This window comes from Lissotriton helveticus, chromosome 9 (assembly GCF_964261635.1).
Source record: "Lissotriton helveticus chromosome 9, aLisHel1.1, whole genome shotgun sequence".
NCBI classification, from domain to species: domain Eukaryota; kingdom Metazoa; phylum Chordata; class Amphibia; order Caudata; family Salamandridae; genus Lissotriton; species Lissotriton helveticus.
This window is the reverse complement of record NC_136070.1, coordinates 138,876,781-138,895,906: the sequence shown is the minus strand read 5'-3', so window position 1 is coordinate 138,895,906 and position 19,126 is coordinate 138,876,781. Positions and strand designations below refer to the sequence as shown.

The following is a 19,126-nucleotide window of genomic DNA, read 5'->3' as shown; positions in this document are numbered from 1 at the left end:
TAATGGGCCCCTAAGTTCTCTACTAGGAGGATAGTGGAGTAGGGTGTCTTGTTGTGCATGGAACTATTCCTGACTGTTCTGGAAGGCAAGGTTATTTTAAGGCCAGAGCCTACCTCTCTTCCAAAAGTTCTTACTCCTTTGGTTTGGGCACAGGATGTCAGTTTTCCCCTTCTTCAGCTCCAGAAGAAGAACGTTTGCATTTGCTAGATGTTAGGAGAGCGCTCTTCATTTACTTGCAAAGGTCTTTACCTTTCTGAAAAGCAAATAATCTCTTTGTGACTTTTGGGTCTGCAGGTCAGGGAGTAAAGGTCTCCTCTGTGGCAATTAGTTGATGGATTCACTCTACAATTGCTTTGAGTTACTCAGTGTATGACCCTCCTCTCCCAGTGGGCATTCAGGAAGTTCAGCAGAAAGTTGGCCCAGTCTTGGCTGATGTTAAAGGTGCCCCATTAACTGAAATCTGAAACTAACTAAAGGGTCTTATCCAAGTATGTTTTTCCAGCATTACAGACTGCAGGGTATTGACAGTGATTAAATGAGCTTTGAAGTTTGAGTCATACATTTTATTTCATCATAAATGTAAAATGTTTCAATAAAACAACTGGATGAATTGCAATTTATCACGAAGTCTGTGTGTTGCTTGGGTATTTCTCGCAAGTAATAACTGTGACGTGGGCATGGGACTTGAAGGCAATGTTCCTGATTACTCTCTGATCATCTTCATTACTCCTGGTTCTAACGCCCCCGTACTAGTTATTACAACCCACGGATCTTACCAGTTTCTTCCGGTCTTTGTCTGGCTTGAATATAACAGCAGAAAGATGCTGGGTATTCCAATTTGTTTTTGGGGTCAGGAGGGATGGGAGGGGCTTGTTTCCTGTTTTGGTTTTCCTGCCTTTGAAGTAGCTTGCCTTACATGTAATGACTGGTATGAGGATATTAGGATAAGGAGTAATGAAGAAGACTGGCACGGAGGCATGGTTAGCGAAGCATGACTGGATAAAGATAATGTTTTATACTCTGTGTGGGATGTACTCAAATATAGAAGGAAACTTAGGCCCATATTTATCAATATTTCACGCAATGCAGCAAGCCACCTTGCTGCGTGTGAGAAAGGGAGCGGGCAGGAATATGCTGTATTTACCATTATATGGAGCATTCCTGCCCTCTGCCTGTGCTGGCTCGCAAACAGCTACCTAGCGCCAAAGCAGGCACTTTTGCAGATATGTTTTTGTGCAGGAAGGGGCACCTTCCTGCACAAAAATAATCCTCAGAGGTATTTACCTCTTTCTAAGTGTGTTGCAGAACACAGTACACTTAGAAAGAGAAAACACCGAGGAGAAATAAAGATATTTCTCCTCGTTAAGCCTCTGGTGGGGAGACATACAATTCAGATGCATTCCCAGGTCTGCCAGTGTTGGTAAATCTGGACATACCACTATGGGCGACCTGGAAGTATTCTGGAACTGCCTGCCAGGACCTGTCTTGCTATTTAATATCGGTGGATGTTATTGATGTAATCCATTCCCGTGTGCCACAATAACTTCTTATGTGGAAATATCCCACTTTTTTAATAGAGGGCACAACTTTGTGACACACTTTTTTTGTAAACCTTCAAAGCAGTAAGGTATACTTTTATTTCTTTATTTACTTTTTTTCTTTTTGCTTGTATTACTGGTCCTTTGTGATCCAGTGATTAACATGTGTGGCTCGTGTCAAGCACGGAATTCTGATATAATCCTGGCAGGCAGTTCCAGCATACTACTAGGTCATCCATAGTGGGGAGATTTGATGATTGGAGAATAATACGTTTGTATGACCTGTATAAAAATATTGTAGTTCTGAAGAAGGTCGGGTGAACCATTTTAAGTACCACTGAAAGGTTGCGTCAACGCAATTTAAAAAAAGAGTGGTTTGAGCTATTCTTTATTATTTGCATTGCATTTTATTGTTTGTACTGTAGAGAGGAGATTCATGGCATGTAGTGACAATGATGTTTGGTTAATATACATTCAATAGAGAATGATGAACTGTAAGAAATGTGTTTTAATATCTGTATGTTTTTATTTTGCATATACAAGCTGGTGTACAAATGGTATACTTTATTATATCTTCTTAAAGAGTAAATACATTTGATTGTTTTTGAAACTATGGAGACAGAGTAGTTTTTTTAATTGTGGATCAAGCGCTCACTGTATATTTATATTTAGTGCATCCTAATTGAGCCTAGGGCAGATAATATTGGGTTTCATATAGGAGTAAGTTTTCACACAGAGGAAATTTTTTTTGAGTGTTGCATAACCCATCCCGTCCCTTTTGGCATGAAAGGGTGACTCTCTTTAATCTTGAAAATCTGGATATATATCAGAATGTATTGGTGGATGTGTGGGAACACCCACGCTCCTCCCATGGCACGCCCTCTGCTGCAGAGTAACGCAATGATATGTAAAGGGGTCCCTGACCAAACATACAACACTAAGAGATATTATTTAATTATTTAAACAAAACACAAATGATGGAATACAGTGTTTTTATTATCACTGTACCAGAAAAAACATATAATATTTTTGCGATTGCTAGTGCAGTATACAAAATTTCAGTGCGCCCACAAAAGGGGAGGGGAGGGGGAGTGCAGGGGAAAGGGGGTATGTTTCAATTAGTTTAACATCACTAATCAAAAAAATCATTAAGCACCAATACACAAGCTGAAAAACATTATCATTGATCCATACTTCGGAGATCAAGAAAACACACATGTTAAACAGCAGAACATGTCACATAGAACAGAAACTCCTGTGATGATTATTATTATCAATCTTGGGTTAAGGAGTTCATGTAGGTAGATGGTGGTCTACGTTTCGACCCTTAGGTGTAGGATATTTGATCCTTACTCGCGGGTCTTCATCAGGACGTGGGGGGAGGTGAAGGAAGGGTGGGGCCCTGGTCTTGATGCCGGGACAGGATAAATGAATATATAGCCGCTTTTACCGGGACACGGGCGATCGTCCGAGGGGATTGGTACATCAAAACCTAAGAAGGAGCAGTCACAGCACATCTCCTTCGCATCATAGTATGCTTCGTGGCGCCTCCAACGCGTGGATCGCGCACCGTGGACCGCCGTCCGTGGTCGGTCAGGGAAAAAGCCTGAAGAAGAAGAAGTCCCGGTTTGACACGCGCTGACGCTGGCTTTTTCCCTGACCGACCACGGACGGCGGTCCACGGTGCGCGATCCACGCGTTGGAGGCGCCACGAAGCATACTATGATGCGAAGGAGATGTGCTGTGACTGCTCCTTCTTAGGTTTTGATGTACCAATCCCCTCGGACGATCGCCCGTGTCCCGGTAAAAGCGGCTATATATTCATTTATCCTGTCCCGGCATCAAGACCAGGGCCCCACCCTTCCTTCACCTCCCCCCACGTCCTGATGAAGACCCGCGAGTAAGGATCAAATATCCTACACCTAAGGGTCGAAACGTAGACCACCATCTACCTACATGAACTCCTTAACCCAAGATTGATAATAATAATCATCACAGGAGTTTCTGTTCTATGTGACATGTTCTGCTGTTTAACATGTGTGTTTTCTTGATCTCCGAAGTATGGATCAATGATAATGTTTTTCAGCTTGTGTATTGGTGCTTAATGATTTTTTTGATTAGTGATGTTAAACTAATTGAAACATACCCCCTTTCCCCTGCACTCCCCCTCCCCTCCCCTTTTGTGGGCGCACTGAAATTTTGTATACTGCACTAGCAATCGCAAAAATATTATATGTTTTTTCTGGTACAGTGATAATAAAAACACTGTATTCCATCATTTGTGTTTTGTTTAAATAATTAAATAATATCTCTTAGTGTTGTATGTTTGGTCAGGGACCCCTTTACATATCATAACGTATTACCCAGGTCCCATTGACCACATGGGTTGAACCCCTCTATTCATAATATGCAGAGTAACGCAAGGCAGCGATGTCTGCTGCCTTGCGTTACTTTAGTTATCATGCCATGCAGGGCCACGAAAGTGCCCTTGCGTTACTTGATAAATCTCATTTAGGTTTTGCGTCACCCTTATGTCCCTTTCCTTGGCGCAATGGTAATGCAACATTTTGATAAATATGGGCCTTAGGGCCATATGTATCAAGATACCAATTAGCGATTCTGTAATAGCGATTTTTAAGAAATCGCTATTTCAGAATCGCTAATTGGTATGTATCAATAAAATCGCAATTTTGTAGCGATTTCTTGATATTCCTTAATTGCGAATTCGCAAATTGCAAATTCGCAATTAAGGAATACTTTCCCATTCATTTCTATGGGCCTCCTGGCCCATAGGAAGGAATGGGAAATTTTTCTCAATTTGCGATTCGCAATTTGCTGATCGCAAATTGAGAATAATTTCAAGGGTGCAGGGGTGTCCAAAGGACACCCTGTTGTACCCTGAAATAAGTATGGGTGTACATGTGGTGCACATACATGCCCTAAGGGCATGTATGTGCGTCACTTGGCACATTGAAAAATGCTGAAATGTGCATTTTTCAAGGAAATCTCAACTTACCACCAACTAGAAGTTGGTGGTAATTTGCGATTCCTTAAGGGCATTTTGGATTTTTTTTTGCTTAATGCATTGCATTTAAGGAATCGCAAAATTTGCGATTCCTTCAATGCAATCGCAAAATAAGGAATCGCAAATTTTGCGATTCCTTATTTTGCACCCAAATTCCTTCATACATACCATTTTGCGAAAAAATTTGGCCTTGATACATATGGCCCCAAGAGAGTAAAATTCAATTTTTTTCAATCAATTGGGTCCAAATTTCAAACAGGCGATTCCCTTTAAGAATCAGTAGAAACAAAGTAGTACACAGCATTGTTGTAGAGGTTGCAGCTGATTTTTATTGCTTCTGCTGAAGTTGTTGCTGAATCGACTCTTATTCTCCTTGTTAAGATACATGCTTGTTTTTTTCTCAGTTCAGATCCAGAAAAGACTCCACCACCCCGGAAAGCATGGTCGTTCTACCTCTGAAGACACTAACTGTAGGCAATAAAGTGAACGTGGCACTTCCAGCATCAATGGTGAGTGTTTCCTTTTAGGTAAATCCACAGATTACCTACTGTGCTCGTTAATAGTACTTACAATGTAAAAATGCATTCCCTGAGATATTAACTAATTATATATGAAAAAGCAATTGTTTATCTTTCAGCAAAAACAAATACACAGATACTTGAGGCCTAATTTAATTCTTGCTGGTAAGAATGAGGTCCGCCTACAATCATTTTGCTACTGTTACTTACCGGCAGGAAAAACCTGGTGGTAAGGAACAGTAAAAACATTTGAACGCTCCCCTCCTCCCCCCGCCATGGGAGAAGACTCCCATGGCTATGGGAGCATCACTTTTTTTCTTTGCAAAATGAAAATCCTGTTTGGGATATTCTTTTTGAAAAGAAAAGAAGATTGTTGTTTGTTACATGGCTGCGTCCTTCCGACCCAGCCCTGTAACAGTAAAACGCATTGAGCGGAACCGCCGTGATGACAGTTCCTGTCAATGCCTTTATAAATGAATGCCTTCTAGGCAGTCATATAAAAATTTGGTGGGCGGAGTAGTCTCTACCTGGCAGACGTAAAGTCCCCTGCCAGGTCAGAGGCGACTACTCCGTCCATCAATATTTAAATAGCCCCCTTAGACTCCAAATAAAAATCCTCCCTCAAAATCTTGTAAAAAAATCCCATGCCTTCATATTGCTGTATATGAGAAAATACAGGCATATACATTAGAATGAGCTGATTCTCAGTTATATACTTTGTTTTATGATCTCATGTCCTTTAGTAGGAGCTGAGAATAGCAGTTAAGTTATGGGCTACAGTACTAAAACATTTATTTTTTAATCCTGACTCGTTTTGATTACTTACCGGTAATTTTCTTTACTCTGAGTCCTTGCCTTTCCATTCACAGTCCTTAGACTGTGAAGTTTGAGTTATTACACAACAGGATTTGGCTATGGGAGCATCACTTTTTTTCTTTGCAAAATGAAAATCCTGTTTGGGATATTCTTTTTGAAAAGAAAAGAAGATTGTTGTTTGTTACATGGCTGTGTCCTTCCGACCCAGCCCTGTAACAGTAAAACGCATTGACAGGAACCGCCGTGATGACAGTTCCTGTCAATGCCTTTATAAATGACTGCCTTCTAGGCAGTCATATACAAATTTGGTGGGCGGGGTAGTCTCTACCTGGCAGACGTAAAGTCCCCTGCCAGGTCAGAGGCGACTACTCCGTCCATCAATATTTAAATAGCCCCCTTAGACTCCAAATAAAAATCCTCCCTCAAAATCTTGTAAAACAATCCCATGCCTTCATATTGCTGTATATGAGAAAATACAGGCATATACATTAGAATTAGCTGATTCTCAGTTATATACTTTGTTTTATGATCTCATGTCCTTTAGTAGGAGCTGAGAATAGCAGTTAAGTTATGGGCTACAGTACTAAAACATTTATTTTTTAATCCTGACTCGTTTTGATTACTTACCGGTAATTTTCTTTACTCTGAGTCCTTGCCTTTCCATTCACAGTCCTTAGACTGTGAAGTTTGAGTTATTACACAACAGGATTTGCCTACCTTATCCCTAAAATAAATGTAAAAATAAATATGTATACCGAGTCCAAACATAGGTTCTACCTCCTCCCTGGGAGACATAAAGTCATACTCCTACCACACTTTCTGAAATACCAATCACCTCAATAGCCCTGGGTAAATAACAACCAGGCATGGAGGGCAGGAATCTAGGGCTGTGATGAGGAAGACCAGGGCTCGAATGAATAAAGATTACAGGCACATAATTGGGGTATTACCTCCTCATCTGTCTTCCCCGCACATGTCACGAGGATGTGCCAGAGTGGATAAACACTTTATTACTGTTTGTGTGCTGCATAAATACTTTCCACATTTTCTCTAAATTAACCCTGACTGCTTTTTGTGCCAAGCTACCCAGGGTTAAGCACAGGTTAATTTTTTTTTTTGTGGTTCACCCTACAAGGGAATGAGACTGGTGCTTGGCCAGGGCTCACAACCCAGTCAACCAGCAACCCCATTTCGTACAATTGTATTTAGTGGTGTGGACCAGGGCTTGTGTTTGTGCAGTACCATACAGTGATTTGTATTACACAAAAATCCTAAAATAATAATTTGACATCAAAGTGACCCCTTTTTTTTTATATATATTTTTATTAATTATAACACAAGAGTAAAAATATACATATCGGGCATCATTCGGAGGAACATATCATAATGGTGGACGGGCAAAACAATTGAGGAAATACACAACGATTACAAGCATCTGAAAGACGTCAATGGCAGTGTAGGGCAGAGGTAAAACAACACGTTACCGTTAACCTAAGCAAACATCGCCGAATCCCGCCCACCCAGAATACAGGATACGAAGACCAGACACTCGATACCCGAATATGATGAATAAAGATCAGGAGAATACGCCACATCTCTTGTGAAGAAGGGAAGAGGGAAAAAGAAAGGTCATAGAACAAAAGAAAGGAAAAATAACAAACCCCCCTCAACCCCCCACCCTGCACCCCTGCGGATGGCTACGACCTAACCCACTAGCAGCGTGCCTGTCGCCCACTAAACTAACCCCAAGGAAGGGAAAAGATGGAGGAGGGAATGTCGTAAAAGCAAACACACCCCCGGTCTCCCATACCCCCCGCCAGCAGTGACCACCCCGAGATATAATCGAACCAACATTTAGCAAAATATACAAACCAATCGGGGGAGTATAACAAAGCACCACCCAACTCCCAGCACATCGCATGTGACAATCCCAGCATTGAGTCAAGCCATATTATCAAGTCCAAGCCCTCAAGTTCAACCCTGACCAGTACGGTATTTCGAGAGAGTCTCTTTCACTCGAACCACCATCACAAAGGAAAAGGCAGAATGTTCATTAAAGTCCACATCAGTGTTGCAGGATCGACAAAAGGATAGAGGGTCACGATAGCCACAAAACGAGTGAGGGAATGTGTCCTGAAATAGCAAATCTCCCCAACAGTCACTTTGGAACTTGTTACAGCATAGAAGACTGTCCATATCCGTATGAGGCGGCAGCAGGATCGAGCAGGGAACGATAGCGACAATCACGGGCTCGCTGAGTGTGAATTGGGGGCCGACAAAGCACAGTGAATCCAGGTTCTGCTCGGGGGCCTCGATCTCAGGTGTACGTTGCACCGCTGGTATCACAGATATAGTAGGACTAAACGGAGAGTCGTGTGCTGGTCCCAAGATACCGTCCACTTGCACGATCAGTGTCCGGAATACAGCGGTGGATTGTGAATGGAGCGCCACAATGGCGGCCATGACGCCTGTAGCGATGCCGTACTTTCCGTCCGCCCCATCTCCTCTCACGAAGAGGCAGAGCAGGATTCGAACCCCGGAGGCAAGCTTCTCCGGGGTAACAGGCCACGCAAATCCGATGATAATAATGGGCGCTCTCCGTCGTGCCAGATCGACACCCTCGCCGGCAGCGAGGGCCCCGGCCCGTCAACCCCGGGAAGGGCAGGGTCTCCGGACGTCGGACCCCCGAACACGGCAACCGGTGCGGTACGCTGTTGTCTCCACGGTGTAGACCGCTCACAATGCCAGCACCAAAACAAGCAGTTCACGATGCATTCCGACGGACCGGGCTCAGCCCAGGTCCAGCGGCCGTTGTTGATCAACTCCAACCCGGATAGGCTAGAAATCGAGGCCCCGGCTTCCACACGATGGTAGGCCGAGAATGGGAACACGGCGTATCTTTGGCATCCGACAAGATAAAAAGCTCGGGATTACACCTTTAGAAACAGGAATACTTCACGAACCCGGGAGACTGGTGCGAATTCAGGATTGAGAACAGGATATACGAGCTGCTGGCGGAGGTCGGCGGAGCCGGGAGCTTACGCGGCCATCTTGGTTGCTGGCGTAGCTCCTCCTCAAAAGTGACCCCTTTTTAAAATCTTCCTTAATTTTTCAATTGACTATTTTCTCGCTTTTCTAAATGTAAGTGCTCTAATTTCCTTTTTGGACCATGAAGATGGAGCCATGCAACTATAACACACTCAGCAGCGCTGAGCGGCTGATACTCTGTAAGCAAAAGGGACATGAAAGCAGACAAGAGGGCTGCCATACTGGATTTCCAGGTCGCCCTCATGGCCTTTGAGAATATGCAGATGTGGTAGGCTCCATCAGAAGAGGATGAGGTGGATGACAATGAAAAGGAGGAAGCACACACAGAGAATGAGGCGAGAGAGACCGGGGTCTTGAGCTGCCAGAAGAGCCCAATTCGATCTCAGCAGATGACCAGGATGCCCCGGATGCTCAGGATGGAGCAGAGAGCAGTGTGTCTGCCAGGGGCCTGATCCCAGAGGAACTGGAGGACAGGAGGGAGAAGAAGAAGCTCAAGCTACAGCTGGAACTGATCAAGCTAAGGATGGAGGAAAAGAGGATGACACTTGAGCTCAAACTCAAGGAGCTGGAAAGAAAAGCCAAGATAGTGGAGTCCAGCAATATTGGTGGCAGCATACTAGCAGTGCCCGCTGGAGAGGTGAGAGTCCGCATACCTAATGACCTAGAGCCCAGTTGTGTGGTGGGAGATGATATAGATCAATGGTTATCAGCATACGAGGTAGCTCTGAGGGTACAAAAGGTCTCAGAGGAGTGCTGGGGGGAGGGAGGTTAGCATGTGGAGGGTCATGCCTATGGTGGGAAGGGACACATTTGTCACACTTGAGGTGGAGGACCCAACCAAGTGTGCACCCATGAAGGCCATTCTTTGTACCAAATTTGGGCTGACCCCTAAGAAGTGCCTTCAGAGGTTCAGTGACAACCACAAACTCCCAACCCGTTCTGGGTGGACTTCTTAGATCATTCCAGCAAGGCACTGAAGGGCTGGGTGAGAGGCAGCAAGGTAGATGATTTCACTAGTCTGAGCAACCTAATTATGAGGTAGCACAAACTCAATACCTGTTTTACAGAGCTGAGCCAACACCTGGTAGATAGGAGGCCTGCTGACCCCTGAAAGCTTGCAGAGGGGACAGATCTATGGGTCAGCATCAGAGTGCACAGAAAGGTACTTTAGTGTGACTGCAAGAATGATGGTTCAGCTTCCCCCCAAAGAGTGAGAGGACGTTCAGGTTCTCAGGTTAAGGGGGAAGGAAAATGTTGCCATGTCCCTTCTCAGAAGAAGAAGAGATGTTCTGATCGCTAATGGACCAGGTTCCCCCATATCCAACCCGCAGCTGTGATTTTTCCCAGCTAGGATACAAGCAGGGGGATTCTGTCTGTCCAAAGAAGCCACCCACTGGCATAGCCTCCACATGTGTGGACAATATTGGCCTTTGGAGTAGGTAATCTCCAGGGGCAGGAGATAGATCATGCTCAAATCTTTCTTAGAATGAAGTGGACGCAGAGGGTAGACTGGTGATCCCTGAAGGTGGGAGTTCACGCTTCCACCAGGTCCAGGTGAGGGGGGTCCCAATCGCTGCTCTGAGGGACACCAGGGCCAGCTCAACCATTGTAGTGGAAAGGCTGGTTTCCCCAGAGCAATACACTGGTCAGGTGTGTAAGTGCTCAGGCCCAGGGGCAGATCTTTACCCACCACAGGGCCCTGTTAATCCTGAAGTGGGGGGGGGGATGTGACCCAGAGAAGGGTCATAGTCAAACTCCAAATGCCCATTGACTATATTCTGGGGAATGAGTTGCCAGCGGTGGTAGAAGAGCTCGGAGAGTCAGCCGCCCGAGGTGTCCTGAATGCTCAGACATTAGGGCTTACCACTTCCAAATGGAGGGTACAGAGGTCCAGATGGAGGGGAATGGGGAATAAGGACTCACCCCTGGCTCCTGTGTAGCCTCAGGGTACAGATCCTGGGTTGAGTGACTAGTCCCAGGCTATCACCACTAGAGTAGTGAGTGGGAAGAAGAGTGGAAAAAGGGAGCCTAACACCCTAGGTTTTTTTTTACCCCTGCTCTGAAAAACCTCAGATGTCAGAAATCCCAGGGAGGACTGGGACCTGGCTCATGACACTGACAGCTGTCAGTGGCCTCTGTTTCTTGTTCTTATGGGCAGATTTTTCCTTGGGTTGTGGACAGAAGTCTGATAGAAGGGGTGGAATGGACCATGTCACTTTGTTGGCCTTGGTGGTATGGTCTGCCTACTATTATGCATCTGTGAGCAAATTAATGTTAGGTGCTGCACAGATGGGTTCCACAGGTAAAGAGAAGGGTTTCCCATGGGTAAGTGCTGTGGCTCAGGAGAGTATAGACAGAGGTATCCAACTGAATTCAGATGGACATAGAACTTGGGCTAGTGTCCATGTTCTCACGCCTAAACAGGGAAGTCCATCAAGATATTTACTAGTCTCAACTGGCATTAGGCTAGAGGGCAGTATTGTTGTACCAGGTCCTCCCTGCAGGGTCACCCCTAAAAGTTTTGCCTTAATCCACCACTTTTTTGCTGAATTAGTTTCTGCTGGCCATAGTACTCTGCACACTTTATCACTACTTAACAGTGCTAAAGTGCTTGTGCTCTATCCTTTAATCATGGCAGAGTTTGTTTACACCTGTTTGGCATATTTAATTTACTTATCAGTCCCTCATACACTTTTATAATATATACCCAGGATCTGTAAATTAAATGCTACCAGTCGGCCTGCAATGCTTCTGCCACCCACTTAAGTAGCATCTTAAAACATGTCCCATGTCCACCATTGCAGCCTGAAAGTAGGTTTAAACTGCCATGTTGACTTGCCATTTAAACCTCTTTGCCAAGCCTTAATCTCCCCTTTCATTACATGTACGTCACCACTAAGTAAGGCCCGGGGTAATCCATAGGGCATAGTGCTGTGTAGGTAAAAGGTTGGACATGGTATTTTAAGTTTTACATGTCCTGGTAATGAAAAACTCCCCAAATTGTGTTTCACTACTTTGAGGCGTACCCCTCCTATAGAATAACATTGGGGATTCCTTATTACATATAATAAGCTGTAATTCCTATTTGAGAGCAGTTAAATATATCTTGTTTGGTACCTTTGAAATTGTAATGATAACCCCTCTTTAATTGTAAAGTCGGATATTTCACTACAGGTTTGAAAATGCCACTTTTAGAAGGTTGGCATTTTCTTTCCCATAGCCCAGGGTTCTCCAAAGTTGGTCCTGGAGGGCTGGATCCATGCCACATTTTTAAGATAACTACATTTACCTACATGGGGATATGCAAAAAATCTGGCATGGATCCGCCCCTCCAGGAGGAATAGGTGTGCCTCAATCTGCAATCTGCTGGCAGGATAGGGGAGCAGAGCTGATCACAGCCCCACTTACAACTGAATAGCTTGTGCTCTTCCCTCGCACAAAGGGCCTATCAAGCCTGTATTGTCACTGAAGCTAGCCTGGAGCCAGGTCAGGGGAGCCAGGAAATTCTCTGCACTTCAAAGAATCTTTCCAGAGCGTCTCCCACCATCCAGTAGAAGGGCACCAAAGTATAAAAATAGGACCTTCAGACCCACTCTTTAGTACACTACTAGACCTGCGAAGAACTTTCAGAGAGCTGCCTGCTGCTGTGACCTGCTGTGCACTCTGCCGGACTGCTGCTTTACCTGGAATGACTGCTTTCCTACCCTGAGCCTCCCTTGAACACTCAGAGGGCAGCCATGCTGTTGAGCCCTGCATCTCACCTACACCCAGGATTGCCAGAACTTACTCCAAGGGCTAGTTTGATGGCTCCCTGTTCAGAGCCACAGGGACTTAAAAGGCTCCCAGCAGCTTGAACCCACACCTAGACCCAGCTTGATTTAGTCCTGAACCCCCAGGAGGTGTCCTATTAATCCTGAACCCTTGGTTGGTGTGCTAAAGGTGCCTAGATGGCCAATTTCGAAAACTGAGGACTTAAACATTTGGCTGAAAAGTACTCTGAGCAGCAAGAAGAGGCCAGGACCAACCTGCTCGCCTATCTTCCTGAGGTGCATTACGGGTCGGATTAACCTTGAGGCTTCTCCTGCTACGTTCTTCTCTGCAGCAGCAAATTGGTTTCAGCGGTCCTTTGCCAAAGGGTTATCTGACCTTGTGTAACTGTCCTTGGCTACAGCCCTCTGCTTAGTCTCTCTGGAGATTTCGGCTTCCATTTTGGCGACTAAGTCCGGACGTAGAAATCTTCACTCTGTCTTCGTCCCAAGGCCATCCAACAACAACACTTCTTCCTTGGACACCTTCTGAAGCCTTGCCCCCCTGAACTTCACCTTCTCAGAACTTTTTCTGCAAGAAGTTTTCAGTCCAAAGGTAAGCGCTAACCGGCCCCAATCCACTTCTTGTATCCGACCCACACTCCATCGCGGCCGTCCGTACCTTTCCACTTTGACCCTACGCAACTATATGTCCGCTGTTGGCAATTTGATCTTTTAAGCTCTGGTTTTCAGAAACAAAAATCTAAATTCATAAAGCTGGTTCTACTCATTGGAATTTTGTCATTTTGGTGTCAAATAATTTATTAATATGTAGTCTTTTGGGATATGGTATTTTCTTGTGTCATTGGGGATTTTTCTTGTGTTTTGTTTTCACTTTATTACTATTTGTGTGCTGCAGAAAATACTTAACACATTGTCTCTAAGTTAAAACTGACAGCTTTTGGTGCCTAGTTACCCATTATTAAGCAAATGTTAATTTACTGACTTTTTTGTAGTTCACCCTGCAAGGGATTGTGGCTGTTGCTAGTCTGGTGCTCAAACTCCAGCCAACTAACAACCTAATTTCTCACATTTACTTACTGGTAAAATGGACAAGTGATATATTTACTTGAGTAGGGTGGATGGATGTATCAGAGATAGCAAATGAGTAAAAGTAAGCATCAGAGAAACTGGAAGGGGCTAGGTGGGGGTGCCAAGAGTCAAGGTCCACAGACAGAGTTGAAATGTAGAGCCAGTTGGTCTAGTTCCAACTTGAAATACAGCGTAAGACCGGTCTGGGGGTTGTAGCATTGAAACAGTTAAGATACATTGGGCCATATGTATCAACATTCCGTTTTGCGATTTCTAAATAGCGATTTTTAAGGAATCGCTATTTAGAAATCACAAAATGGTATGTATGTAGAAATTCGCTTCTTTTTAGCGATTCCTTTAAATTCCTTAATTGCGATTAGCAAATTGCTAATCGCAATTAAGGAATAATTTCCCATTCATTTCTATGGGCCAGGAGGCCCATAGGAATGAAGGGGAAATATGCGATTCGCAATTTGCAAATCGCAAATCGAGAATATTTTCAAGGGTTCAGGGGTGTCCAAAGGACACCCTGTTGCACCCCTGAAATCTGCATGGGTGAACATGTGGCGCACATACATGCCCTAAGGGCATGTATGTGCGTCACATTGCACTTTGAAAAATGAAAAAATATGCATTTTGAAAGGAATTTGCAACTTACCACCAACTAGAAGTTGGTGGTAATTTGCGATTCCTTAAGGCCAATTTACTATTTTTTATGGCTTCTTACATTGCATTTAAGGAATCGCAAAATTTGCGATTCCTTAAATGCAATCGCAAGATAAGGAATCGCAAATTTTGCGATTCCTTATTTTTCAAGCAGATTTCCTTGATGCATGCCATTAGTCCAAATTGCATTCGCAAACGCCGAAATTCTGCAAATTTCGGCGTTTGCGAAGTCAATTTGGCTTGATACATATGGCCCATTCTGACAAAGTTGACTGTAACACCAAAAGGAAGGCAAATATAGCTTGCTAGCAACCAGTGGTTAATGTGTGCTGGTGGGTCTCACTGATACTTATTTTATTTTAGGGGACCTGAACTCTTTACATCTGAACAAATCTGCTTTTTAACAGTCGTTTAGTGTTGGTTAAACAGTCAAAAGGCACTGTCCTAGACACCTCATTGTCAGCCATTGCAGCCTCAAAGAGAGAGAGAGAGAGAGAGAGAGAGAGAGAGAGAGAATATATGATTGGGAATGTGTGTGGCGTGTGTGCTCAGCATCGGCTCTACTTAGAAACAGACTTTGAAACATGCCTTTACTGGGCCCTATCCTTCAAGTCCTTGATTTTACAAGCAAACACCCTGGTCTCTTTCTCGACAACATGTGCCAGAACCGTTAAGGTAATCTAAGTCACTGATGCAGGCACCACATACATTTCGCATTTTAAATAATGTTGTAATGTATGTGCGTCTTTATTTCTTAAAAGTGTTTTCTTTTCCCAAACTTTGTCGGGCTGATTAGGATGTCGGGCAGTCTGCCCCCAACAGGCCTTCAGGGGCTGTCTGCCCAACAAACAGTAAAGCTTTCTGACCACCGCATTACGATGCAGTCAGTCAGACCACAGCAGTCGGAGGGACATACCAACGACTCCACCAGGCTCATCGGGGCATCGGTCGGTCCGTAATCCCTACAATGAGGATGGTGCCTGCGCAGGCATCGCCGTAGGTATTTCAATGTTCCTTGCTGACAGCCTTTTTATGGCAGTTCCACCACCATGGAAAGGCTGGCGGGAAGGGACTTTGGGGGACCCTACCAGGGCCCCCAAAAGGCCTCTGCGAAGTGGCCTTGGGGGCACATGTGGTGCTCCTCAAAATCCATGCACCAAAAGGTACCTGGCACACGGTGCATGGATGTTCAAAAACATCCCTTTTTCAGTTGCAGCTCGTGCAATGGCCGTTTTTCGGGCTGCAGCTCAAACTGCAGTGGAAAAAGGAAAGTTTACAATTGTCTGCACGGCAGTCATACCCTAATTGGGCTGTCGGGACTACCGATCCCCTTGTGAGACGGTCTCAAACCCGAAATGATGCCTGCCGGATGATCGTCCAACCACTATCGTAATGAGGCCCTGTGTTTTTGCAGTTTTGATCCCACATTGAATGAGTCTTGTATAGCACACACTGCAAACTCAGCTAGGTGTTGTGGTGAAGTCAGGAAGTGGATGAGTGGGGACGACACAACTGAGAGTTATGGAGAAGAGGTGAAAGGCAGTGCCTGTTTCTGACATTGCCAAGTCACTGTGTCATGGAAGGTTTCTTCCTACATGCTCAGCCAATTCTTGACCTGTCTGTGTAGCGCACAAAGCGAAAGTTGTGTAAGTGCCAGTTGTAATAATGATTCAACAGGAGAATACATGAGATGATAATATAAATGTTCTAATATAGAAAGTGCCAAAGGAATACATTTCTAGGCAGAGAAGCCCCCACTGAACTCCACTTCAGGGAAACTGGCACGCTTGCTTTGCTTCCTCACTGCTGTCTCACTTTGGAATTCTCTATGCAGACTGTAGGTGGTGCCAGTGATGGAGATGGGTGGTGCCAAATGGGCAGTAAAGTCCAAAAACTATTTGGGCACCTGCACTTATTTATTTATTTATTTCGTTTTACAAATGGAGCACCATTGTAAACTCCCATTGTTACACATGTCGCATTTTATTGTGTTGGTTTTGAGATCATCTTGTATCCTACTATATGAATGTATATCTGGTTCTGTTTTTTAGAACACTAGAGAGTTTTGTTGAAAAATACTTTTAGTTAAGTAGGTTAGAAATGTACATGGTGTACTTTATAGGTGTTGATTTCCTTCTTGGGTAAAGTGTAGTCTAATTATATTGTATGCAACAATTTTTGTTCTCTCTGTTATTAATTCATATTAACTACTGTTAAAATGTTTACTGAAAAAATATTTTGGTGATGCAAGGGCAGACTTGGCATTGGCTTGCATATCTATACATGTGTCCTAACCAGGGATCTGAATGGTCAGCTAAATCCTGGGAGTGTGGCAAATGCAAATTTCCATAATGACTAAAGAGGGCAGTTAAAGTTGGATCTGCAGCCTCACCTTGGTGGGCCTACCTTCCTCTGGTTGAAGATTGCCGGTCCTGTTGGACCCCTCCTGCCTGGCTAGGATCTTACTGCCTTCAATGCATCTTCCAGTGCGCCATTTAATTACTGATGCCAAAAGATTTTGCACAATGTTGTTTTGGCCCTATTTGTAAAAACCTTTGTTTTTCAAATACAAAGTCTTAAAGTTGATGTTTGTATTTTGAAAAACAAAAATATAGTGGCCCTAATGTGCAGGGAGCATTCTATTTGCACACTGGGGCCACATTGTGATTTTACTGCCCGGGACTGCCAAGCTTCACTAGGGGCCTCATTTATGAGTTTTGGCGCTGGTCAGTGCCGCAAAGAATCTTGCTGCGCTGCCCTACATCAAAACATAAGGGCAGGAATGTGCTGTATCTATGAGATAAGGTGCACTTCTGTTCTCAGTCGTGGCTGGCATGGCTTGCGGTTGATGGTGGCGGGAGCGGGGAGGGGGAACCGTGGGTGACGCGCAGGGGGTGAGGAAGATTGGAATGAATCAAATACATTTTAAAAAACGCACCTCGAGGCTGGGTCCCGCGTCTTCTCCACTTCTGGTCTCCTGCCTCCAACATGAACAGGAAGCAGGCAGCCAGGTTTCTCCCCTAAGCTAATCACAGCGCTCAGCCAGGGGCTGTAGGGGTGGGCATGTTCTCCATGTAGGCTGTAATGCAGCCTGCAGGGAGAACAGGGAAGTGCACTTGACTAGTATGGGCGGCCCGAGAGGGCCGACCGAACAGTCATTGCGTACTTTGGAGTAAGCAAACCACTCCTCCCCTGCTCGGTGAGCAGAGCAGCCCGGCCCACCCTCCCACACCCTGCAAAGCAGCAGGACAGGAAACATGAAATGACAATAACTCTAAGTGATTGTCATTTTATGTTTTTCACTGCTTAAAAGCAGTGGGGCGACGCACCTCCGCCATAGCGGAGGAGCTGCCCCTGCCTGTTCTTTTCTCCTGCACTGGCGCACAATGGGATGCCAAGCTCCACCGCAGGCACCCTTTTGCCCTGGCAAGGGTGCCTGCATTGGGGGGGCTGATTGATTTTGTGGAAGAAGGGACAACTTCCTGCACAAAATCAATCAATTCTGGCAACTTTCTCTTTCTATGTGTGCTGCAGAATGCAGCACACACGGAAAAAGGAAAAAACGAGGAGAAATGAAAACATTTCTCCTTGTTGCGCCTCCCTGTTTCCACCCGTGGGGTGGCTTTAGATTCCGAGGCATTCCCAGATTTAAGATTTCTTGTAAATCTGGGAATGCTTCAGATTCCATGGATGTTCCGTGGGAACACCCATGGAACTTCTCTATCACGCAATGTTCTGCGTGAAAGGGGCAAATATTTACAAGGTCATGTAGAGCTACGTAAAGTGGTTTTATAAGACCTTGTAAATATGCCGCTGTACCAGAACACCAAAAAAGTGACGTTTTGGAGGCGCAAAAGAGCAGCAAAGGGCCTAGGCCCTAATGACGGTCACCTTTTCCCTTAAAACGGGTGGAAACATTCACCGTTTTTGCAGTCCAATCTCAAGTGTGTCATTGGTCATGTTATTTTGCATTGGTTTTTGACTCTTGAATCTCCAGTGATTCTGTTGCTCTCCCGAGGAGATTTGCAGGTCTTGCCTAAAGACAGCTGCAGATGTGTTTTGAAAAGACCTATTATCTATAATACAATATATGAACTGGGCTTTTTGTCAGCCCTTTGCTCATGATTCTTAAGCTTTCTTGCTATGTCGGCTCTGTGGTCCCGAGTTAAGGTTTTAAACCCAATTTTTGTGTTATTCCTGCCAATCGAGCGTATCTGCTTTACTGTTTTCTGACTTGATGACTTCTATCCCTTTATCAGGGAATGTTCTTTTATTTTGCGTTCTAGTCATTTCTTGCTCTCCTTCCCTCTCTGCTCGTTCAGCTTCACATGCCAACCCAATGCTCTCTTTTCCTGACTCTTGCTTAATTGTTCACTTCAAATTTTTTTTAAATTGTAAACATGTTTTGCGATGGCCCAGCAACTGCACAGTGACACAGTCTGCTCACTAGTTTCCTTTGGCGCTCCCATGCATACTAATTATTAATGAATATTTGAATATGGCCATTTTTATCTTGGAACTGTAAATTAAATTTCTTTTAAATACTAAAATGGCTATTGGTGCATCGCAATATTTGCAAACGTTAGGATGGCCACATTGGATCATTTCAGGATACATGTGAATGCATATTGATGCCCTAGTTGTGGTGAGCGACCCGGCCGCTACAATACATTGTAT

The 19,126-nt window shown here is 44.5% G+C and overlaps 1 protein-coding gene across 2 annotated transcripts in view; it reads left to right on the top strand.

The window, feature by feature from the left end:
- LOC144781029 (cytosolic phospholipase A2 epsilon-like) overlaps positions 1-19,126 on the top strand; it is a 162,345-nt gene that overhangs the window by 83,195 nt on the left and 60,024 nt on the right. For both annotated transcript variants that reach the window (XM_078659646.1, XM_078659645.1), the window contains exon 9: positions 4,968-5,072. In XM_078659646.1, coding sequence (XP_078515772.1) covers positions 4,968-5,072 — 105 coding nt within the window. The remainder of the gene's footprint in view (positions 1-4,967; positions 5,073-19,126) is intronic.